This window comes from Salvia splendens, chromosome 8 (genome assembly GCF_004379255.2).
Source record: "Salvia splendens isolate huo1 chromosome 8, SspV2, whole genome shotgun sequence".
Classification (NCBI taxonomy): Eukaryota; Viridiplantae; Streptophyta; class Magnoliopsida; order Lamiales; family Lamiaceae; genus Salvia; species Salvia splendens.
In genome coordinates, this window is record NC_056039.1 from 12,708,804 (window position 1) to 12,733,937 (window position 25,134).

At 35.9% G+C, this 25,134-nt stretch overlaps 3 protein-coding genes across 5 annotated transcripts; all 3 read right to left on the bottom strand.

Annotated features, from left to right (window-relative positions):
- Positions 1–683: 683 nt before the first annotated feature.
- On the bottom strand, positions 684–8,775 carry LOC121744726 (serine/threonine protein phosphatase 2A 55 kDa regulatory subunit B beta isoform-like). Of its 3 annotated transcripts, none has more exons than XM_042138327.1 (14): positions 8,289–8,775; positions 6,638–6,741; positions 6,450–6,548; positions 5,736–5,855; positions 5,125–5,325; positions 4,666–4,757; positions 3,414–3,532; positions 2,854–2,977; positions 2,511–2,634; positions 2,000–2,068; positions 1,825–1,916; positions 1,669–1,746; positions 1,509–1,579; positions 684–1,421 (listed from the first exon to the last, which is right to left on the bottom strand). In XM_042138327.1, the coding sequence occupies exons 1-14, from the start codon at positions 8,404–8,406 to the stop codon at positions 1,285–1,287; spliced, it is 1,548 nt and encodes a 515-aa protein (XP_041994261.1). In that variant the 5' UTR covers positions 8,407–8,775; the 3' UTR covers positions 684–1,284. The 3 variants fall into 3 exon arrangements, with proteins under 3 accessions (XP_041994261.1, XP_041994259.1, XP_041994260.1); XM_042138325.1 differs by having other exon boundaries at positions 5,119–5,325; XM_042138326.1 differs by having other exon boundaries at positions 5,122–5,325; positions 8,289–8,774.
- A 3,229-nt stretch (positions 8,776–12,004) lies between these two features.
- Positions 12,005–13,519, bottom strand: LOC121743183 (60S ribosomal protein L28-1-like). The gene is made up of 4 exons (XM_042136412.1): positions 13,437–13,519; positions 13,107–13,272; positions 12,603–12,763; positions 12,005–12,305 (listed from the first exon to the last, which is right to left on the bottom strand). Exons 2-4 carry the CDS (start codon positions 13,252–13,254, stop codon positions 12,183–12,185), a joined length of 432 nt encoding a protein of 143 aa, XP_041992346.1. The 5' UTR covers positions 13,255–13,272; positions 13,437–13,519; the 3' UTR covers positions 12,005–12,182.
- Positions 13,520–20,300: 6,781 nt separating this feature from the next.
- On the bottom strand, positions 20,301–22,306 carry LOC121743734 (glycosyltransferase BC10-like). Its single transcript, XM_042137088.1, has 2 exons — positions 21,153–22,306; positions 20,301–21,068 (listed from the first exon to the last, which is right to left on the bottom strand). The coding sequence occupies exons 1-2, from the start codon at positions 21,660–21,662 to the stop codon at positions 20,427–20,429; spliced, it is 1,152 nt and encodes a 383-aa protein (XP_041993022.1). The 5' UTR covers positions 21,663–22,306; the 3' UTR covers positions 20,301–20,426.
- Between the last annotated feature and the right edge of the window lie 2,828 nt (positions 22,307–25,134).

Sequence of the window (25,134 nt, forward strand, 5' to 3'; positions counted from 1 at the left end):
ATCAAAACAAAAAGTTGATTCCTTGCGGGTGGGAGAGAGCAAGTAAAATGAATAAGACTCGACAAATAGTATGATGAAGGTAAAACGAACGTTCGCACGTTGTAAGCTGCAGCAACAAGAATCTTGTTGTAAGAGGGATCTACTTGAATGATGAACACATCTCAATATAAATATATTGACAAAAATTCGAAAAATATTGGTGTCATATAATCAATAATTTTGTTGGTGTTCGATCATATTTGAAAATTAGATATAAGTAACATGTCGCACTAGACTCGTATTGAAAAAAATGATGCGACTGACTAGACACCAAGCCACACTATCTGAATATGTTCCTAAATACCTAAAATCAAGCTTCTAGCAAATCCGAAAACATGAATAAACATAAAAATGGGTAATCAAAATGGATGGTGGATTTGATTTTTTCCATAATAAAATTTCTCGTGTTTCTCACTTTTTGATGGTATATATGCATATGCAAATAAAAACAACAATATATCCCAAAAGTGAGTAGACATTTTTCCCATAAAAATAGAGCTTAGTCATAACCCATTACCACCTAACATCATGGCAACCTTGTAACACTTAGAAAAAGCATCAACTTTCCAGATAACGAAATCACAATCCATTAATGATATTAAGAGGTAATATCACACATTTTGCTGGGTTTAAACTGAAGAGCATTTAAGATGAAATGGAAAATATTTTACAAATTAATACTATAATCCAAGATTCAATACTTTTACAAGCGAAAATATCCAATGAAATAGTAATCTATAGCTGAAGAAAAGGGCTAAAAAGCATCCTAAGATAGATTGATGTGAAAAGTATTAAGCTACCCATGGAAGTTAATAAAGCTTAATGGCCTGCAAGTTAGCAGCATGATGATGATTTTTGGAGTAAGAAGAAACTACATGTACCTTAGAACTAGAGACAATATACGGCATCTTTAGTTTCCGTTTTGTGGGAGAGCTACAAGCCTACAACCACATTCCTTCCCATTAGCTACCTGGCACAAATAACAACATCTATTCGTTTGCTGTGAGAGAGGGTAAAGAAAAAAAAACGAATATGGTGGGCGACGCAGCAAATGGATAACATAGATATGTTTCTCTGCTGCTTGCAAAATACACCACTTCCATTTCTGGAACCCGACATGCCCAGTCAGTGGTAAACGTTTATGAAGCACTTCAAGGTAACATTGGTCAGAGCCGCATGTTGCTGAAAGAAGCCTTCCTCCAGTAGCAACCCAAAAATGTTTACCGAGCATCAACTTCGGACTGACTATGCATAATACATGTACAGGCTATTTGCGGCAGCACAAGCAATCGAGTTTTCTGATGGGTGCCATGCTAGGTGGAGCAGCTTAGTAGTGAAATCGAACGAGTTCCCATTGGCATCAGCTCCCGGACTTTCAGCACCTGCAACATATTTCCATAACATTCTTGAGTTGGGAAACCAAAAAATGAAGCGAATGTGGTAACAATAGATGAGAAAAAATGCCACACCTCGCCTCACGACACGGCTGATGCTACTGGTCAGGGATCTGGAAGGCCTAGCAGGGGTCTGGACCTGCCTTCTGAAAAGCCATGGAGCAATGTCTAGCAATAAGCAAGGATTTTTCAACAGAAATAGAGATTGAACACTCATGACATGACATTACATTACCTCATTGGGTTTTTACTTGCTTCTAGAGTAGTTGCCTCAGTGCTTCCCTGAGCACAGCCAAATATACGAAATAGATTGCTGACATTTTTTATTCTTCGGTTAGAGCGAGAAGAACCAATAATAACTATGATAGAACTAAAGAAAACTAGGACACACCTGTATGAACCAGTAGCCACTCGAAGACCATCACCACTTAAGCAGCATTCAAACTTATCAAAGATGGAATCATTTTCGTACAAGTCACAGAGCTAGGCATTGTCAAAGTAAATTTTAATCAACTTTGAGTATTAGTAAAACATTTCAGGTAAAAAAATTTGAACAAGTGGTTTACCTTTGGTCTTAAATACTCGTGAACCTGGAAGGTTGCCACTGGACCAGAATCCATGTTAACATCCCATAACTGCAGCCAAATCATATCTATCAGTGAAAGATCAATTAGGAACTACTAGAAATTGTTGAATCATAGCAACAGTTATATATCTCATTATCAATAACGCAGACCCAAGAAATTCCATCAGCAAATTGATGAAATAATGAAGGATCATTGTTTAAGAAAAGCATATGTTCATGCATTTTCCCCTTCTGGATTGAACTTAAGCAAGCAAAAACCTAGCAAATAACATCTAACCATCCACCCCAGTCTAGCCAAGAGCAAAATTTTAATGATGACAATAGTAAACATAATTAACTGTAACACCAGTATAGCACGTTATCAAAAAATATGATGCATAAATCATTCACTATAGCTTCCTAAATTGATCGGCAGTAAGCAGATGAGTCCAAACGAAAATCACTTAAGCATTTGCAACAAACATAGTGCACAAATATACAAAAGTTGGAACCTTCAGGGACATGTAGTCACGACTCAGTAAATATCTGCCATCCCTGGCAAACTTAACATCTGAAATTGAAGCAATAATCTCAGTGAAAAATGATCTCGAGCCAGGTGCCTCCTGCTCCTCAAATCTGTTATGAATGAAAATTATTATCTTAACCAATAGAAGTGAAAAGGAGTATTAAGATGGAGCTAAAAAAAAGTTTTCTGGAAGCAATGAAGAACTAAAAGTCTCATATCCATGCAACATTTAATTTATTGTCCTTCAGTATTAAAGCAGAATCAGGAGATACATATATAGGTACGTATCAGGAGGTGCCTAAAACACAAATGGTTATCAACGAGCTTACATTTTAGAATGTGAGTCACACAGTGCAGATTGTCGCAAATCGATAAGACGAACTGATCCTTTTGAACTACTATATGCTAACATGTTGCAGTGAGTAGGATGGAATTCTGCTGATGTTATCACCTCTGCAATATGTAACAAAACGAACAAATCAAAGGACTTAGCTATAAGAGTTTGTGAAGATTCAAGTCACCATATACATTGAATGAGAATATGAGATAAGACAACTCCGACCCAATAAACTACTTTTTCCGGATTTAAGTGATCAGTCACACTAAAAAGTAAACATAACTGAAATTACAGGAAAGTGCAAGATGCAGATATCAGTGTTAGACCTTTTTCAGTTTGCTCTAACTTGAACTAAATTTTATAACAATAAACCATTGACTAGAAGAAATCTTAGGCATGCACTGAAGGCACTGGGAACCACATATTCCATTGGACATAGATGAGGGGAAAATAAATGCCTTACTCATACCAACTCCCCTACAGCCTACCTCCCCCCCTCCAAAAATAAAAGATAATAAAGAAAAAAGGAACAAAATACAGATAATATCTTACCAGTCAGATCCTCCATATTTGTCGGTTTCACATCAACTATATTGAAACTTTGATTGCTTATTTCCAAGTTCCAAAGATTTATTCGGAGATCATCAGCTGATATAAATGTCTCACCATCACTGCAAAGAATTACAAGTACAAACAAATTGTAAATTTTAACAACGTAAAGAATCGGAGAAAAACGGATATACAATGTAACCACATTCTAGTTTCCACAGAGTCAAAATATGTTCAGCATCCACAGCATTTAGAGGTTCAGGTTACAGCATAAATTTGTAATCATGTGGCAAATGAAGGGCCTAGAATACTGCACTTTAGTCAGAGATAATAAATACTCCCTCCATCCCTGAAATTTGTCACTTATTTCCATTTTCGTCCGTCCCTAAAAATTTCCACCTTCATTTACCATTTTTGGTAGTGGACCCCACATTCCACTAACTCATTCCCACTCACATTTTATTATAAAACTAATACTCCCTCCGTCCCGCTACAAGTGAGGCACTCCAAATCGGACGTTGTTTTGCAAAAATAATAATAAATAGTTAAAATAGAGATAAAATAAAGTAAGTAAGATAATAATGTATATACGACTCTCTTCTATATTATTTTCTCTCTTACTTTACTTTCTTTTCACTTTAACTATTTATTATTATCTTCGCAACACAATGGCTAGAAAGAAACGCCTCACTTGTAATGGGACAGAGGGAGTATATAAAAGTAGGACCCACATGCAACTAACTTTTTCAACCCACTTTCTATTACATTTCTTAAAACCTGTGTCGGGTCAAACGGTGACAAACTATTAGGGACGGAGGGAGTATAAGTATCTGAAAAAGTTAAAGAAGGTAAAATGAATCAGTCACATATATATTGTTAATATAGTAAGATTATGAAAATAACAGACTATTTTCACCATTTTCATCAAATAAGCCTTCTCAGAGTAAGATGATTCACATTTTAAATGGGTAATTAGACGTGTCATTTCTTTTCATGTTCCTATGGTTTATGAATTATCTCAAAGCTGCTATTCTACCAGTTTTCTACCATAGATATCCTTTAGAAAAGGCATATCTATCTATCTCAGTTATGTTACTAATTTCATTGCATGAAACTGTCCTAACTATTTTACTTCTAAGAAGAGCATGCCAAAGAATATGTAAAGCAAACTGTGAACATTGTCAACTGCAAAGAGACTTCAACTAAGAAAAATAGGCTGAATAGCAAGAAGAAGAAAAAAATAAAGGTTTCCAACCTGTTATTTGAGATAGAATTGATATGGTAATCGTGTGCATGAGCATATACTCTCCTGCATCTTGCAAGAAGACTAGTCTCACCACTTGTGACCTACAATTGTCAAAGGTCATAGGAAAACTCAGTCAGCATTAGGAGGTGGATGATCTGTCCACATCAAAGTATGAATGCATTGTGGTACTATGACTGATAATTCCACCCTTGAAAAATTTTCATCAATAAGGATCCACCAATCAACAATGGTCTGTTTAAAAAGTTTGCTATAAAATGAGTCACAAGCATACCACAAAACCAGATCAAGTACATGTAAAGGAGACATGATCATATATAACTAAAAGGGGGAACAAATTGATAGTTTAAAAAAAATAATGTTCAACACAGCACATCAAAAAGTAAATAATTTAATGGAATCCCTACTAATGCCACTGGTATAACTCTATGAGTTAAGTACAACTACCACTGGTAATCGTAGAGAGGGGAGCCCCCCAGGTGGAAAGGACAAGTCATTGCTCAAAGGATTGGAAGAAGGATTTGAACAGTCGCCGTTAGCAAGAAACTTCTTGGAACTAGAAGAGACACTAGAACTTGCAATACCACCATTTCCAGCAGCTTTACTCGAGTCTACATTTATTTCTGAAATTTTCTTCACCTTCTCTTGGACCTGTTAGGGTAAGGCAAAGAAATTAAAATAATGCAATCAATTCAACCAAGATACAATCCTGAGAAAAGTCTAACAAAAGATCATCCAGGCTTACATACAATCAATTCAACCAAGATACAAGCCTGAGAGAAGAAAGTTGAGAGGTCTCAGAGCAGGGAGAAGGAATCTTCAAAATTAAACACCATGATTATTGTTCAAGGTATTGTTCAAAGAAAAATATCCAAATCTTCAATCTTTGTTCCTTTTTCCATAAGTTTTCATAACTAATTTAGACACAACACCAAGAGAAAAGTCTAACAAAAGATCCAAACCAATCTCTATGTATACAGGAAACTCAGAGAACAAGAGGCTGTATTAGATACTAACAAAAATGATTATAAATGAAAACATCAATTCTAAGACTGACTCGCCTTCCAAAACTTAATGGTTTTGTCATTTGTTGACAGGAGAAAGACGGCACCATTGGCTGTCTGGCACCACCTGATCTTGTTGATTTTCTCCTCGATCTCCAAACTCTTTAGATAGTCAAACTGAAGAAAATGTAAGCATGCATAAGTTATAATGATTAAGAAGTTCTTTCAGGAAAAAAAGTCAAAAAAAAGGAAGCAAGAAAGAGATGCTTATTTGATACACACACATTTAAACACAAAAAATTCACTATACAACCAAAGGTTCAAGACCTATAATTTGAAAAGGAAACTACTCCCTAAGTCCCACCGAAGATGACCCACTTCTTTTTTTGGTTTATCCCAACCAAGATAACCCATTACTTAAAATGGAAACCCCTTTATCTCTACTTTATTCACTTTCTCTTACTTTACTCTCTCCACTTGACACACAAAATAAAACTGCATAAAATCTCGTGCCGCCCAAGGAATGGGTCATCTTTCCTTGGGACGGAGGGAGTATTTATAATCGCATGAGTAAGGTGTAAAACAAAACAACAGAAGAATTGTTGAAAAATAAAATAAATACCTCAGGTTCGTGACATTTAAAAGCAGAAAACTCAGTGTAAAATCAAATGTTCAAGACCCATAATTTGAAAAGGAAACTAGGTATTTATTATCGCATGAGTAAGGTGTAAAGCGAAACAACAGAAGAAGTGTTGAAAATAAAATAAATACCTCAGGTTCGTGACTCTGAAATTCAGTTTTGTAACGAAACTCTGGGTGTCGAGAGACTTGGTAGTCCATCCTCTCTAAATCTCTTCGATTTCCACCATGCTGAAAATTAGATTTATTAAAGAGCAAAAAAGTTAAGTACAGAATGCAGCATATGAACATAAAGAATCTTTTAAGTCCCGCAGCCTCACTTCTTTTGCATCGGTCCTTTCAAATAAAACCACCCTTCCACCACGATCACCAGTAGCCAGATGGTCGCCACTTTTATCAAACTCAATGGCAGAGATGATATCCACTGCAACAATAAACAATTAGATGTTAAGACACAGCCATCAGGTAGAGACAAGACACAAAAATAGGAAAGCACACATCCGAACACTATACGTGGTTACCAGTAAATTCATTTTTTATAATAGAGACAACTATTAATCTTATTTGTATCTCTTGGTAATGTAGCATATAGCCATAAAAGAAGTAGATCTGGTAAATAACTTGGGGCAAATTAAGCAGCTGGTCAACTTATTTGATTATAAAATTTGAGGAGTACGTCTCAAATATCATGCTTACCATGCTGTGGTACAAGTTGAGAAAAATATACAAATAAACAGAAGTAATTCAAAGGCAGAGGTGACATGCACACCAAGTTGGTCTAAGTTTAAAAACTACTAAAAGTAAAAAAAAAAATAAGAGCAAGCATTGTTGATGCAGGACTAGCATATTTGACAAACTAATAAGCTCTTTAGAAGACTTTCAATCAGTATGCTTGAAATTTTATCACAGTAAATCCTCTTACGCCCAAATTATTCATGTTTCAAATCACAGAGTAATATGCATCAGCTAATCTGAGTTCTGACAGGAATTAGCATTGCAAAGTTTTTTTTATTTTATTAAAACAATCATGACAACTAATAAATAATAGCACTCCTATTTAGCATTGCAAAGCTATCATTCAGCCAACTCATTCTCTAGCCCTTTCATCCACATCAAACTGCTCCTCGAATCAGAGTACTAATCAAGCATCATCTAATGTGTGTGTTGCATGTTGCCACATGGACAACAACCTAACTCCACAACGTTCAACAAATGAAATAGCCAAGAAAAAGAGAAAAGTTCTCTTTTACTTGGGAACAACTTTATACTAGGCATTTTTCTTTTGGTATTTGGTCCAAATGTAATATGCCCCCATGTAATATGGTTACTTCCAGTGCAGGCCATGATATTTCAACTCATAGAATATTGTGGATATAGTGAAGTGTGTATTTCATGCCTTGGCTGCAATTTATGCCTTGAGGAATATTGAAAAAAAACTCTAGTACATATGTTGGAATCAATTTAGTCAACGAAACAAAAGCCAGCACCGCTAGAACAGCTGACAGCACATATTCAACCCCCAGAAGCACATTTACAGATGTACCTATATCTAAAGCATGCCTCCCTTCAATACCCCATAAATATCGATGCTTGCATTGAGGCTTCTGAGTTGGACATACGGCAGGGCTTCCATTTAAAAAAGGGACATCAAACAAAGATTACAACGATATAAAGTTCTAAACCCACAGCATAGAAATTTCTTCGAAAATAATTGAAGTGAGAAAACACACAAGCATACTAACACTGAACTCAATTCACCCACTTGAACACTAATTCTTCTCGAGAAATTAATTATCAAACTGCCACACAGATCAATCACGAAAACCCAACCAATTACCAATATTTCCCGCTGAATCAAGTAACTAAACGGACAATAACAGATCAAATTCACATAAACCAAAACCCTAACCACAAGATCCGACCCCAAAGCAAAGAAATTGCTCTCGTATTCATCAAATTATATTTTTTTACCTTCCTGTACTTCTTCGCCGGCGGCTCGCTCGCCAAAGACCTGAGAGAACTTCCATTCCAGCGGCGTAGGTGGACCGGCCGCAGCTGATGTCACCTCTCCACCATTACCACTGTCCATTCTTACTTACCCCGCAATCGACACAAAACAGAACGCAATCAACAAAATCGAAATAACAAACAACAGCTGAAATCTTTTTTCCTTCCGATTTTCACTTCATTGAGAAATCATGGAACGCGATTTAGAGTTCAGAGATTGAGGGAGATCGGAGCAGCAACAGCGGAAATTTGGATTCAGATTCGGCCATTTTCCAAAGTATGTTGATATGCAGCATCGATTAGTACAATAAAAATGGTGGATTCAGATTTCTCATCTCTCTCTCTCTCTCTTTCTCAATGTGTGTGTTCATGTGTATGTATACACTCTGGGGAGAAATTTGGGAACTTAAATTTGCTTGCCTCGATTATTTTAATTTCAGCGAAAGCTCTCTCTATCTCTATTCGGATTTTTACCATTAGTTAATGTGAAAACAATAAGTTTGATAGTTGCATAAATAATAGACAAAAGTTGTATGTACATATTTTAGTTGAAGGAGTGTATGAATGTCGTCAAACTTTATGCCGCATTCAACAATTTATGAAATAATGATAAAAAAAATTTATTACTATTAATAGAATTTTTTTTAATAATTGTGTAAAATAATGTTCAAACAATTTATTCCTCATGTAGCCAAAAAGTTGACATTATCTAAATACTATTGATGAAATATATTATATAATGAAACCCGAATGAAGCACTCATGCCCGCCATTTGGGGCATCATCCCTGTTATCTGGGGCCAAGAGTACATGTTGTAGTACTGTGGCATTATCCCCGGCATCTGGGACATTCCACCCGTTCCACTTCCAACCGGGAACGTGGTAGTTTGTGATTCGCTAGTGGCTGGGGAGTCGCTGTCGTGATGCTCCATTTATCTTGAGTAGAAATGAGAGTAGAGAGAAAAAAACTCGTTAATACAAGTGGTACTAATGAAAATGAATCGAAACGAGCCGTATATATAGAGTTTTAAAAAAAATTACTCTCGTCCGTGCGCTCGTCTGTGGAGGACCCACAATAGCGGACGAGACGGCGAACGAGCTGACGGACGAGCGGCATACCCAACGGACGAGGGGTCGTCCGCGAGGCGCTCACCGGTCGCAATAGTGGACGAGCGCGGCTGACGAGCGGCTCGCCAATCGCTCGTCTGCCGACTCGTCCATTATTGTGGATGCTATTAGGAAGTTTGGACCATGAAACTTTTATCTTATCCTATACTTACAGAAACTAAATTCGTTAGTTAGGAGATTGTTTTATCTAGAGGTTAGTTACTGTGTTTATAAATTTATATAGATATTAAATATTTCCTCTATCTCATATTTCATCCATCCCCAAGTTAAAGACGACTCAAGTTACTATAGATTTTATTATTTTAACATAAAAAAGTATTCTTTGTCGTTCTTAGCATAACCTTCGTTCAAAAAGTCACTATTTCAGCCTTGGGAGTAGGGGTGTTATTGTAGCCCGCAACCAGTGAGCTATCTCGAATAGCCCTCTGAATTTCTAGGGTTAGGGCTGGAAATTCCTATCCCGATAAAATTAAAACCCGATTAACCCGCAACCCGTTAGGGCTAAGCCCGAAAACTCAATAAAATTTCTATTATTCTACTCCCTCCGTTTCTTCATAGTTGAGTCATTTTTCCATTTCAGAAAGTTCCTTCACAGTTGAGTCATTTCCATATATGGTAACTTTTTTCTCTTTCTTACTTTACTCTCTCTTACTTTATTCTCTCTACTTTATTCACTTTATACTTTATTCTCTCTACCTTTTCTTTTCTCTTACTTTTTTATCTATTTATTTAACACACCCAATATTCATTTCTAAAACTCCGTGCCGAAAAGTTTCGCCTCAACTATGAGGAAACAGAGGGAGTATTTTTTTACTTCTAATTCAACACTTCATTGACTAATTTTATGATATAGATAACTAAAAAAATAACTTTCAATTTTATATTAAATATACAAATTATATATTGAATATTTATTGATATAATAATTGATAAATAAATTAAACTCACTAAAAGAATGTTTAAATTTCTAAAACATGCATTAAAATTTCACGAAATATCTCAAATATTAGTATTTGATAAAGTTTATGATTGAGTTTAAGCATATATCTCAAATTTATCATTACTAAATATTTTATATTTTATAAATATAACTAATTTTCATCGTGATTTAATGGATTGATCGCTTCTTGATTTTATCGGTAGCAACCCGATTAACCCGTTGGACTAGCCTGAAACCTGAGCTTTTAGGGTTAGGGTCGAACTTTTATAATCCGAAAGAAATCACAAACCGATTAGCTCGCACCAGATTAACCCGCAACCCGATAGGATTGGCCCGAAACCCGATGGGCCGACCCGATTGACATCCTTACTTGGGAGGGACTGGTAGCCGACATGTTCAACTATGTCACAGATATTGATTTTCCGATTATATTTTTTAATTTATTATTAATTTTATTGATATATTTTTCCTATTGGTCCGACTTTTTTTCTTCTATAACAGTACTTCACAAATGTCATTTACCTAACTTCAATTTTTCAATCACCTCTTTCAATTTTTTAATCTATGGCAATGGATCAAGATCCTAGAGATAATATTTAGAAATTTAGGAATTTCGCATATGTAATTTAGGAATTTAAATTATGAAAATTCCATTGTTTATAAGTATAACTATTATGATTTTAATACATACTCTATAAAATTAAATTGTTACTGAAATGAAATAAAAATGGGACCATAACTCAATTTTAACAATTCACATCATTTAACCTCAATTTTTGGCTGTTTATTGAACTTTCGGTGTGCAGGTTTTGAGGATCAATAACTGCTTCGGGAATTGCAATTTTTGGGACAACTGCATCGTGACATTTCTAATAGTTATATGCTGTTTTGCTCCTTGTGATTTGTGAAATAAATAATTATCTATATATGCGTGTTACTCTTATTCTTGATGGATTACCCTCAACTTGGGATTGGGCTTTACTTGGCCCACTAACAAGTATCGGAATAGTGTTGCCTTGCTAGCACAGAAAGATGTGGCCCACTAACAATTATAGTTCCATTTCAAAAATGAAAACCTTTTTTCATTCTTTATGCACTTTTCCTGTCCACTCTTAGTTTTTCTCTTTCTGTCCTATTTTAGCATATTGTTTTTTCTCCTTTTTTTACTTTATCAATTTCTCATTAAAATCTATACCGCCCACAAATGAGACTATTTTTCACAGGCGGAGTCTATTGTTATTGAAATTTCTACTAGTAGTTCTTAGAATAAATAATGGTAGCAATAATAGATACCAGAATATCTATTGCAGACCCATTTCAGGTCATGAGAGACCTCATGTTTATTTTTTATAAACATTCCAATTCATTTCATTCCCAAATTCGTTCTTTTCCGATCAAATGCAGTAAGCAATGTTATATGGTGCAAGAAAGCAAATATTAATACATGGCAATATGCAACTAGCATCTTTCATTTACCACATAAAAATCAACATCATTCGAATGGGCTTAGCTAAAGAATATGAACAAAATTGAGCCCTTCAATGTTCAACATATGGCAATATGGGGAATATAAAGAGAACATCTAAACAAATGGATAAACAGAAGCATCAAAATTTCTCAAAAAAAGATTGCACTGCATTAGATAAAACAAAGTCTCAAGGATACATGTAAAACAAAAGGCAATGTTACCAACTGATGTCTATTTGTGTCCAAATCAAAAACTAACGAGAAAATGAAATCAGCAAATCTTTAGTATTTGAGCCCAAACAGCATCTGCTACTTCTGACTGTTCTAAGATGATTGTCTGTTCCTCTTCTTGGAGCCTGATTTGGCAACCTTAAGGCTTCTGTGGACAACACTCAACCTTGCAAGAGCTGCTTTCTTCAAGTCAGGTCTGTAGTAGTTATCACACACCTTCATGGAAATGCAAAGCAAGAGTCAATATCTAACATTACAAGGGGAAAGAAGCAGAGCCATAAAGATGTAAACCCCCAACAACAAAGACATAATAGTGATGTATTAGCATTACCCTTTCAAACAAACCAACATCATCTTGATATAAGGTTTTACTAATACTATCATATGTGATGGTACAAAATTGAATGCCAAAAGGAGCAATAATCCAAGCATAGAATTTTCAAGAGTAAGTAAACTATGCTATTATGTTAATACTTGGTGTGAATGAGATGAGTAAACCATAACATAGTTTACCTGGTTTGAAACAGCCTTGGCCATTCGGTGAAACTCCTTCTTCATGACAGACTTGTTGAGTAGAGTGGATGGCTTGTTCTGCTTCTTTGTTTTTGTGGTAGCAAGAACCACGGTCTGATCTTTTCCTGGTTGAATGGTCACAGTTTTCTTGTTTGCCAATCCTATTAACAATAACCAAATTAATAAGCAAACATATACCATCACCATGGAATGTAAATCAATCACAAATTAAACTGAAACAAGAATTCTTAATCATTCAAAGTGATAGGTGAGTTTTCAATGTGAGACTAATTCATTTCATTCTACTACTATAATTTCTACTAGTAATTACTGAAGCTGTTAATGCATCAAACTACCCTAAAGCTTTCTACTCTTATAAAGGGAGAAGAAATTTAGGATTTAGAAGAGATTACATTTCCTGGAATAATTTAAATCCACTAATATAGGCAATCACAACCTCAAAAAAATGTAAAATACACAGCAGATTAAACCATTACACACAACCTGAGTGCTTGAAAGAGTGGATGTTGTAGAGATTGTTGGGCTCCTTGCTGAACTTGACGCTAGCTGTTCCATTTCCGAACTCCTTCACCAAAAAAGAGTTGTTTTTCTTCACGATCTCCCAGATGAGCTGCCCCGGCACCGTCGCCATTTCTCAAACACGCAAAGACTAAATCACGAAAGGCAATACACCAAACAATATCAATGAAAAGCCTTTGCAAAGAAAACACAAAATTGCATAACTCCAGTAAAAGGGGAAAACAGAAAATAAGCCAATAAAACACGAATAATTCGAATGAATTAACCTAATTGCACGGTTTGGAGAGGGCTTACCGTAGAGAGAAGAACTGGAGTTTCTAGGGTTTTGCTCTGACGGCCTCGAGAGAGAAGGTAGCTATCGAAAGGGAGTGATTTAGCGCTATATAATGTCAACTTAAAAACCCTAGCTATGGCATATGATGGTACAAAAATGCCCCTGGCATAACAATTTTTCACAATATTCTTATTTTATTTTATAAGTATATTTTATTATTTACTTTATGTTTTATATTACTGGATATTTTATGTACTTGAAATTTAATTTAATTCCAGAACTTTTTCTTCAAATTATTATCACATTCTTTATGCGTGTACTTTTTTATATGCGTCTGAGAATCATATGGCTAAAATGATTAAATCGTCTTACATTTAAGAAAAAAAATATAGTACTACCACTAATCTATATAGTGGAGTAGTATTATTTTTCCGATAATTTTTTATTTTACTGTAGTCTGTATGCATTATTCTCTCGACAAATAACCCTTTTCATGATGATATTAAAAAATAAAAATAAATATACTAACTTGCAAGTGTTTTGAAAAAAAAAGAGTAAAACAATAATTATTTTCTCCCAAAATCTTATGACTATTTGACCAGAATAAAGAAAATTTTTAAAATTATCATTGGTTTTTTTTATTCTTGTCAAAATTATTCTCTTTTCTGGCCTATATGGCAAAAAAAAAAAAGTAAAACTATAATTATTTTCTTCCAAAATTATTCTCATTTCTTTCCGAATTTTTAAAAATTTTAAAAAAAGTGAGTGGAATAAAGTTAATTGTATATGGGTCATACTTATATTTATTAGTTTTAAATGAAATGTGAGTAAATGAGTTAGTGGAATGTGAAACGTATTATCATTTTTATCCTACTACTTGTATAAATGAATATGGACTCTTATTCGCGGACGTAGGGAATATGATCCTAACAAGGTATACAAAACAAACAGAAATTGGAACTTAGACTAAAAAAATGCTTACATCAACTACCCAAACCCGTAATGTCGGGTTTTGGGTACCCAAAACTCATTGGGTATAGGGTCGGGTTCGGGTATACTCGAACCCAAGACTAAATTTGCACCCCTACCTATAATGTTACACTAGTTCATTTAGCAAAAGGTAGGCTGATACGAGATATCTCCATATCTCTATTAATTTGTCTATCAATTATTTTCCATATCTTCCATATATGCTTATGATTATTTTCTTGATCACTAAGTTAGGGTATTAGAGAATTAGTATTATAAATAAGACTCATTGTTCTCTTTTTATTCAATGAAGAAAAATATCATAATTCTCCTACTTTCCGTCTTCTTTATTATTTTCGCATAAACCCTAGTTTTTGGAGCTGATCCCGGGGCAAGCCCGTGACGTCCACCGTTTTACTTCCGTCGTCGACCGCTCGTCGTCGCCGGGTCCTTGTTAAGGGAGCGCACCCCTTAACTATTGGTGCTTTCATTGTCGTACTCATGGCTCGTTACACCACCGAGGATATCGTTTCCTTATGTGACCGGATGACGACTTTCTGCAATAGATTAAACAGGAGATTGGACGCGATGGACGAACTTGAGCAGCCCGTATATCAACCCCCGTACCATCCGATCAGAGAGTTAGATCAACAGCCATCATATCCATATTGTAACACCCCGAAAATTTGTGACTTATTTTATTTTATTGATGTGGATGTTGAATGGGAAATGCTTTTATGAAATTTAATTTCTATGTGATTGAGTTAATTATGTGAAATTAGTTGTTGTGGGTTATGTGAGTTAATGTGTGAATTAAATTAAGTGGGATCATGCATATATATCTAGCCATATTATTTGGAATTTTCGGCCCTCCTATCCATTGGAAATAATAATTTCTTTCTTGGATTTAATTAATTGCTTTGGGATATTTATCTAAATTAAATCCAAACCAAATTTTCCCTATGCTATTCTACATAATTTTCGCCCATATGCCTTTCAATTACTTGTGGGATTAATTTATTTGTTACCTATTTTGAGGGAGTCTTTTCCTACAAGAAAATTACCAATTTAAATCTTATTCCTATTTAATTGAGGATTTAAATATTTTTTTTTAAAATACTCCCCTAGTACACGTCCCTTTTCTCTATTTTCACTCCACAATTTTTTTTATTTTTATTTATTTAAGTGGGAATTAATCCTAGAATATAAAAAGGGAGAAACCCAAACCCTAGCCCTATTATTTCAACGTTTTTTTCTCTCCCTCTCCTCTCTCCCACACTTTTTCTTCCTCTCTTCCTCTCCTTCTCCACCAATTCTTCACCAATCCTTTGTTCTTGCATCAATTTGGAGTTGGAAATTCAAGATTCATCGAAGAATCGCATCAATTATCTTTCCTACCGATTGTTTTTGAACAAGAAAGGTATATTTGAATTCTCTTTCTCATCTTTTCCATTGAATCCTTGTTCTTGATTCCCTCATGCATACAGTGAGGGTAGAGATCATAGATCTCAATGTTAATCGGTTGGGATTGAGGGTTACATGAGAAAATATATGTGTATGCGTTTATTGATGTGGATGAATGAACTTGTGGATGATTTATTGGTGAATGCTATGTGAATATATGAGAACATGATTGTGAGATCTTTTTGAAGCATGATTATTTGTTGGAAGCATTAATATATGTGTTTGGATGAATGTTAGATAAACCTTAATTCGAATTTGTGAAGCATGAAAACTTTGGTGTTCGGACAGTAGGTTCCGACGAGTGTTTGTCCGATCAAACGATCTTATTTTGGCACAAATTTTTAACTGAGTAAAATTTGAGATGTCTTCTGTGTTGTGTATAAATTTCAACCTCTTTTGACGAAAGATGAATTTTAAATGAATTTTTAAAGTTAACTGCGCAGTTATGTCAGACATTGTATTCTCGTCCAGTGAGTTTCGTTTTTTGATTTGACCAACCTACAGATGTGATTTTGATGTGAAATTTTAATTCTTTGATGTGTCTACTGTATTGTGGTAAAATTTCAGCCCCAACGGAGGTCGGATGGATTTTTAATGATTTTTACAAAACAACCGCCCAGTTCTGCCAGATTTCTGTCATGTTAAAATAATACTTGTTGTCAAGTTTTGAGTGAATAAACGATACATGTGTGATTAAGGAACGTATCTTATGGCGTGGTTATGTGTTATACGTTGAGGTATACTATGGGGTGTTTCCTTATGTTGGTGAACGTTTGGGATGTGTAATTTAAGAAAACGATGAAAGGAACGATATGACATGCATGATAAATTGTATTGATGGAAGGCTGATTGTGTTGTATTATGTGGTTATGATGTTGATAAGGGTTGTTGTGCGTACGTGGGTACGAAGAGCATGGATTTCAATAAAGTTGTGAACCGTGTTTGTAAGCAATCGAGGTGGGCTTTCTTTTACTAAAATTCTTTTATGTTTCGAAATATGATTGTGGAGCTATAAGGGTGGTTTAAAGTGTTATGTCATGCCATGATTGTTTTGATGTTGAGATTGTTGCCTGATGCCTAGTTCGTTTGAGCTTGCTCCGTTAGGCTATAGGGCTATGTTGAGATTGTGCTTGATGCCTAGTTTGTGAGTTCGCTCCATTAGGCTATAGGGCTATGATAAACGAATTCGGGTCTGAGTAGGCAAACCCTATCAGGCTGTGTACACAGAGGGGATCGTGAGCCGTCCTTGCTAGTCGGCCGGTCTCGTGGGCGAATAGTGTGGCCACACTTTCGTCGCACTATGGTAAGAGGATGTGATTGATTGATGAGAAAGTGGGGGAGATTGTTTTGTCTGGCCAGACTATGAAAATGTTTTTGTGTTCTCGATGATATTTCTTAACTATATGTAAAACTCGAGTTCACTGGTATGGATTACATAACTGTTATAAAATGTTTTCGGCATGAGCCCATTGAGTACAACAAGTACTTAGCCCTGCATTTCTTTTTAAAATTTTGCAGGTTGAGCGGGATGTTGCGATGAATGTTGAGTGAGCTTTAGGAATTCCCGGATGCGTCGTGTCTTCATACAAGGGCGTCATACTATGACTCTCCTTTAATATTTATTTTTTCTGCTGCCTTGTTTCGAATCGTTCTTGATAAAGTCTTACATTTTTCCCCACACTACGTTATGACATTATTTACCTTGAGACATTAATCCGTTGTTTAACTATTCGATAGACCAAAATATTTCTTTTTGAAGTTAATTGGGTTTTCATATTCAATCTCGTCCTTTATTGTTGTCTTTCATTGCGTCCCCCTTTTCTTCCCCGCTCCTTAGTCCCTCCCCTCGTCACGTTTTCCCCTTCTTCACTATCCTTAGTAAGGGCGGTCGTGACACATATCCACGGGATGGGCGACTCCACCCACAACACCATCCCTACCAAGCCCGTCAGCCCACTTCCTGGGACCCGCCATGGCTGCGCCAGGAAACTGCGTATCAGCAACCATCGTCCTATGGGCCAGATTTGTACTCGCCGCCACCACCCTCTTGTTGGGACCCGCCAAGGTTGTGCACGCAGCAGGGATACTCACCATATGATCAGCCTTATCAACCGCCTCAGCAGCAACACCACACCGCTCTCAGACAACCCACTTGTTGGGATCCGCGGCCTATCCAGCAACAACAGCTCGGATTTCAGCTATACGATCAGCCCCAGGCTCAACAGACTTATTGTTGGGAACCACCACTAACAACAACCATCGCTACAAACCAGCCTCACCAATACTACCAGCAGCCGCCACCACTATCGCGATCAGATTGCCCGCCACGATAGCCAAGTCTAGCACCGCCTTTTGAGCTGCTGCCACTGCCAGTGACAGCGCCACCATTGGCCTCTGATCTGCCTCAACAAGCTGTAGTTCCGAGCTCAATAAAGGAGTTAGAAACAAATATGCATGAATGTGAAGAGAGAACGGAGATTCAAGTCCATGTTGATGAGCACAAGGCTGCATCATAGACAACAAAGCATGAGCTTGAAGTAGGAATAGAAGATAGGAGAAGGTTGTTTACGGATGAGCTTGGATTAGAATCTGAAGAATTTGTTCAGAAAGGAGGTGTTGAACTAGGTGCATTTGTTGGAGATGAAGTTGTATATGTCATTCCAAAAGGTTTGACGAAAATTGTCGTTCTCTATGTGGATTTGCATGTCGGTGATGTTGCAAGTATGAAACATCAATCAACATCGCTCGACGCTGATGCACGGTTGATCCCTTCGCGCATTGACACACATTGTTCGAGTATTCTTGAATTCAATCAAGAAATATCAATTATCCTTCTATTTTATTTTCACGCTTTTATTTCAATTTCGTATTGTTCTTGGTTTGATCGACGTGCAAAGCTCCCGCGACTACCTTTTATCCCTCCGACGATTGCAATCGCGACGCCGGAATCTTGTTAAGAGAAATCTCTCTTAACAATTGGTGCTTTCATTCGAATGAGGGAGCAAGAGGGGGCAATGTCAGATTCTTTGATTTTAGATGCTCAGATTGAATATTCATGTGATGATCCCAAAGATTTCGATTGCTTTTCTAATCGTGGTATGGTGGAAGGGGAGCATTGTTATATTCCAGAGAGGGGGTTGGTGTCCACGGACTCTATATTAGCAACAGAAGCGACTAAATTCATAGATCGTGAGGCTGCTTATTCTCATACAGGAAACGTGTCGAACCAAGACATTGTCAGTGGGGATGAGGGGAAATTGTTCGACGACGAACCGCCCCAACCGTCCCCAATTTTGCATTTGTACATCCTCGATGTTAGTGAGGAAGAAGAGGTGTTGGAGGAGGATTCTATTGGTGAAGTGAAGTAGATCATCACATCAATTCATGTTGCTCGTGTGTCATCTCAAGATGTTAAGATTTGTTTGAACAAGAGAGGAGGTGCTTATACCGGTTTGAAGATAATTATCTATGGAGAGTATATACAATCAAGCAGCCAATCTGGTCGCCGAGGAATTGGTGCATGGAGACGCTTAACCATTCTGTGTCCGTTTGATCCAGGAGGGGAGAGCTCGCCAAAACTTCTGTTCGCGTCGCTCTTCGTTGTGTCGTGGTTCTCACCTTGAGGACAAGGTGAATTTTAACCGCGGGGGAGTTGATACGAAATATCTCCATATCTCTATTAATTTGTCTATCAATTATTTTCCATATCTTCCATATATGCTTATGATTATTTTCTTGATCACCAAGTTAGGGTGTTAGAGAATTAGTATTATAAATAGGACTCATTGTTCTCTTTTTATTCAATGAAGAAAAATATCATAATTCTCCTACTTTCGGTCTTCTTTATTATTTTCCTACATTGGCAACCATTATTCGAAGGAAAAAAACAAGAATCTCTCTCTACCAATGTACATGCAGGTAAATCATGGTTTTAAACAGAAGAATTTGGCTCGCTAATTTTACAAAAAAAATCCAGAGTTCAAACCAGCCGGTTGGAAACTTACTTTGGGCGGTGCTTGTTTGAGAAGATGATTCTTCTTATTTCTTTGCTCTGAATTCTTATGTGGATTCCTTTGAGTTGAGAGTATTTGTTTTGAGTGGTTCCTTGTATCATCTCCTACTTCACCATAGTTTCCTGATGTCAACGTGGTATCAGAGCTTTGGTTATGGTTGGATGTCAAATGCTGAAGGTCCCGCGGCTCGAGAAAGAGACCTTTGGGATAAGTTGGATGATTTAAGGAGACAAGTTGGGAACCTCTGGAACTTGACGGCCATGTTTCATAAGTCGATTTCTTAGATAAAGAAACCAATCCATTCCATCACAGACACATCGAAGAAGAATCGAGTGAAAACCAACCAATCAATCGCGAAAAAAGAACAAAACAAAATAAAGATAGAAATTCGGGAAAAGTCGTCATTCGGCTAGACATATTAGCAAGCAAGCTCTATCATTGTACGAACAAAACTCAACTTTCATCAAACAAACCAACATGGCACTCTCCCCAATTTCTTCGTTAATGAATCTTCACATCAACAACACATCCAAAATTCTATCTCATAGTAAAAAAAGAAGTCCATCAAAATCCGAAAAACTCCAACGAATGGCTCAACAAATGATCCAATGCAGAAGGAGCAATCTTCCTTAGAAACATAAAACATAGATTGGTAGTGTGATTATTGTACATGCATGATTCACCATCAACAACATCCTTGAAGAAGTTCTCTGTCAGCTCCCCCACGTCGTACAAGGCCGGGTGGGGCCCGCCCCTGGACCAGTCGACCCACGTGAGGGTCCGGTTGGCAAGGAGGCGCGGCGACAGCAGGGTCAGCATTGTGGGCAGGTAATGCTCATCACTATAGCAGCTGTCCGCCCTGCAGAAGTACTTAAACTTCGGGTAGTAGAAGGCGTCCCGCACAACCTCCACTGCCAGCTTCCTGCTAAGCTCGAACCACTGGGACCCCTTTCGCCAGTCCGAGAGGTTCACCTCTGGCTCCATCCCCCAGTTGTACCGCCCCCGGGCGTTCGGACTGTCCTCATCAAAGGCCCCAAGGAAGCTCAACTGGGATTGGGATATGTGGGTGTAGATGGTGCTGAAGTTTTTCAGTGGGATGCATGCTTCCGACACCAGCACAAACCACTCGTTCGAGACATCCAGCAGCGCGTTGGCAAGGAGGCGCCTCTCCGCGTCACACATGCTCATCCTCCCCCACTCAGCAACCTTACAACAACATGAAAAATTGCTAGAAAATTAAAAAACTTGTCAAACATATAAATGAGATATCCAACAGAGTTATATCAATACCTGGCTAGGTATCTGCCTGCCATAGAAGGGGGAAGAAGGGTCAAAATCGGGATCATAGGTAGGCGAGGAGTGAATGTAGATCGAGTAAAGGCGGTCGTTGCCTTGGAAAAACTTGTCCCAGAGAGGGGAGAGGGGCAGAGGCCCCCTTGTCAAGAACATGAATGCAATCTTGGGAGTCCTGTTGGAGGGGAGCTTGTTAAGCGATGATGAGGCGCACGAAAACAGCTCTGTGTCGTTCATCTCGTGCACGAGGGTCAATGGAGGCCTAGTCCAGCTCGCCAAGCGTTGAACGCAGGCCTGGTGGGTCTGGATCCTGGAGGAGGAAAAGTCGTGGATGCGGATGCAGCCGTATGTATACATACTGACATAGAGAAACACTAGGCCTACTCCTAACAAGAGGAAGAGAAGCAGCAGCCTAAGAGGCAGATGGTTGTTGCGTTGGTGTATAATAATCCTTGGAGGAATTTGGCCTTCCTCTAATATGCTCACACTTCCCACTCTAGATTGCATCTCTTTCTAACTAACTCAATTTATGGATTCTATACTTAGGAATGTGTTGTTCTGTTCATTAGTCTTGATCCCAATTCAGACATGAACAGAGAAGCCAGCCAAAAGAGAATTGATGGAATCAATAGGAGCATTTTTTCATCCTTTCAAATCAAGAATTCTTGTGTGCTACCAACTCAAAAAAAGATTCACTACTAAAGAAGAATGTGGCAGGTATTATAACTTTTCAGGACATGGGCATTCAGAAAAATTGAATCTTTACAACAAATAATTGAATAACCACAAGAAATGAGAAGGGCCAGTTCCTTGCCAAATGGGAAAACCCAATCAAACATGTCATGAAATGAAAAACCTAAGAATTAAGATCATGCAGCTGATTTTCTTGCCAAAAATGCAAGAACATGAGGCATTTGATCGTACGAGGTAAAAAGAAAATGGATGATTCAGAATTGTGGTGGCAAATGGGGTGTTTTATTCGCTATCATGGAATGAATGCACATAAACAAGAATAAGAAGAAGAAATTTAAATTAATTGATTCATCATGAAATGGGAAATAGCATATGGGTTTGAAGAATGAGACTGATTCTTGAGATTTATGAGTGCTTTAGATTTATTCTTTTCAGAATCAGCATTATAAGTGAGATTGGATTTGGAAAATTTTACGTGCTGATTTTAGGGAAGTGAGGACAGATTAAAATGTAGGCGAAATAAATAAGGGAATTTGAGACCATGTGTTATGTAATATCATTCGCCTAATTTTCTTGTAATCTAAACATGTCACACCAACCTAGTACTGTATGAAATTTTATATGTCATTGTCGGTGGTACTATTTTTTTATTATTATTATTATTATTATTATTATTTTATTGAAAAGCAAAATGTCTTGAATGCACACAAGTTTGAACGTTGAACGCATGAGATCATTTTTGGTATAAACAATAACAAAGAAAATTCAAGAAAAATGGAAATAGTATCATATTTCCTGCGTCCAAATGAACCAACTTTGTATGTAAAGTAATATGGAAACTTTTAGATTCGACTTACTTATATCGTTATTCCTCCATTCAAATGTAATATAATGTATTGTTCTTTGTCAGTCATCTCCGAAAATATACCTGATTTTCCTTAATAATAGTGCATTAAATCTTACTGATTTTCCTTAATTATAGTGCATCAAATTGTATTTTCCTTAAAAACCTCTAGTATGTGGAGTAGTTGATTTCCTATTAAAGTTGAGCATTAAATTTTATTTTCCTATTAAATTTTATTTTCCGTATTATACTCCTCCTACAGGTTCCTTTTCTATGCGGTTAGATCGACGTAATATTCGATGACATTAACATACCTTTGACTACTACTATAGTAGTCAATTCCAGAAAAACAAGCTTATACTGATCAATATTATTGACACTATTTATTTATTGAATATAAAAGGCAAAATATAGTTAAAAGTTTGTGCTGATATATTTTATTTCATTAGATTATTTTATAAATTTTTATTTTATTAGATCTTTGTACCAATATATTTTGTTTCGATCTTTTATAATTTTTGTATAATTAGGTCTTTATACTAATGTATTTTAAATTTAAAAGTTTTTTATATTTTGACTTTATATTTGGTTGAATCTTTATTTAATGAACTGTAAAATTTGATTAATTTTTCTTTTCTTAATTTAATCACTATAAGAACATAATAAAACAAAAATTCATAGAAAAACTTAATTGGTAAAATATAGTTTATAACCTTTATATGTGTTTTTGCCTGAAAAATAACCCATTTAAACGTGTCAATGCAATACTGATTTTGTATATGCTTGTGATGTGCAAGTTTATTTACCAAATACTCCACGCTATGTCCCACCCTTCTACTTTGGGGATGCCTCTTAGTATTAAATATTTTATATTTTTTTTATTACTTTATCACTTCACATTTTGTTATTTCATTCCGTCTCACGATAAGAGTCACATTTCACTTTTATTATAAATGGTAAATAGGTCTCACATTTCACTAACTTATTTCACTCACATTTTACCATAAAATTAATATATATAAGTGAGACTCATAGTCTAGTAACTTATTCAACTTACTTTTTTTTTTACATTTCTTAACATTATATGTGACTCCTATTGTGGTACAGATGTTGTACTTTTCATATAGATCATTTAAACAAAATGTACTTTTAAATCATCTAACAATTGTACTCTCTCCGTCCCTGAAAATTCATTTTCTGCAATCATTTTAGAAAAATGATACAATAAATAGTTAAAGTGTAGAGAGGGTAAAGTAAGAGAAGGAATAATTTAGAGAAGACTCATATCTACGTTATTCTCTCTCTTGCTTTACCCTCTCTGCACTTTAACTATTTATTATTATTTTTCCAAAATGATTGCAGAAAATGATATGTGAAAAATTTTCAGAGACGAAGGGAGTATTGTAAACAAAATTTTGAAAGTATAACCCCAACAATATTATTTGTTGCGTCCGCCTGATTCTATTATGCGCACTATATTACAAATTGGATGGAAGTTCAGAACAATTCAAGGGACAAATCACCGAGTAATGACCAGATAGTCATTGTGTATTAGAATGTCAGTTGCCATGCAAAATTTATCAAATTCACTAAAATCGTTTCATTAGCTCTCCAATATAAGATATCTGAAATTTTAGATATACGAAGAAAAATAGATTACGAACTAGATTAATTACCTTGTGTTTTGTGCATATACCTTAAAAATTTATTATTCATAAGCTAATAAAGTTAATTATATCTAATTTTAGAACGTCAAAATTCTTAATTCATGATAGACAGAAACACACTAATGCTGAGATAATAACTAAATAATGCACAATATAGCTCTTTAGTTTTTCACTCGAACGAGCAATTTTAACAATTTTTTGAAGAATTTGACATTTTAGATACAACACTATCATATTTAGGTATTTTTGTCTATTAATACTTAAAATTTTATATTTTTATTAAAAAAAGAATTTGTACGATTTGATCTCTAAAGCTTTATGTGACGTTTACAATTTTAAACCTATCTTAGTTGAAATACTATTAATAGAGAGTGAGATCCACATCATCCGTAGTATAATTCTAATGGACGAACAAAAATAAATTGACTATTACGTATTCAAAGAAAATATATTATTTGGGTCAAAGTGAAATATAACTCGCATTGTAACATGGACCAAAATGGCAAAACGTAACTCTTATTGTAAAATGGATGAAGTATAAAACTTAATTATCTAGACCATATTCGTAAAAGAGACATATGTTTCCACTTAAGTCTAAAAATAATTATTGATATGCATAAGTTAAAAAAAATAAAAATGTAACAAATAATATTTAGAGTAAACTAGGGTTGGGTAAAAATACCGAAATACCTCCCTTACCGTATCGAAAAAATACAGAAAATACCGGATTTTCGGTATACCGCAATTTTCGGTAAGGTATCATACCTTACCGATT

Bases quoted from the DNA above. Each gene is read 5' to 3' on its own strand.
- LOC121743183 (XM_042136412.1), bottom strand. From the start codon at position 13,254: ATGGCGACGGTGCCGGGGCAGCTCATCTGGGAGATCGTGAAGAAAAAC. The intron at 12,764-13,106 runs GTTGTGTGTAAT...TATTGTTAATAG, and splicing joins CCACTCTTTCAAGCACTCAG to GATTGGCAAACAAGAAAACT. The intron at 12,306-12,602 runs GTAAACTATGTT...ATTTCCATGAAG, and splicing joins CCAAGGCTGTTTCAAACCAG to GTGTGTGATAACTACTACAG.
- LOC121744726 (XM_042138325.1), bottom strand. From the start codon at position 8,406: ATGGACAGTGGTAATGGTGGAGAGGTGACATCAGCTGCGGCCGGTCCA. The intron at 2,978-3,413 runs GTAAGATATTAT...TACATATTGCAG, and splicing joins AAATATGGAGGATCTGACTG to AGGTGATAACATCAGCAGAA. The intron at 1,917-1,999 runs GTAAACCACTTG...GACAATGCCTAG, and splicing joins ACGAGTATTTAAGACCAAAG to CTCTGTGACTTGTACGAAAA.
- LOC121743734 (XM_042137088.1), bottom strand. From the start codon at position 21,662: ATGCAATCTAGAGTGGGAAGTGTGAGCATATTAGAGGAAGGCCAAATT. The intron at 21,069-21,152 runs GTATTGATATAA...TGTTGTTGTAAG, and splicing joins GCAGGCAGATACCTAGCCAG to GTTGCTGAGTGGGGGAGGAT.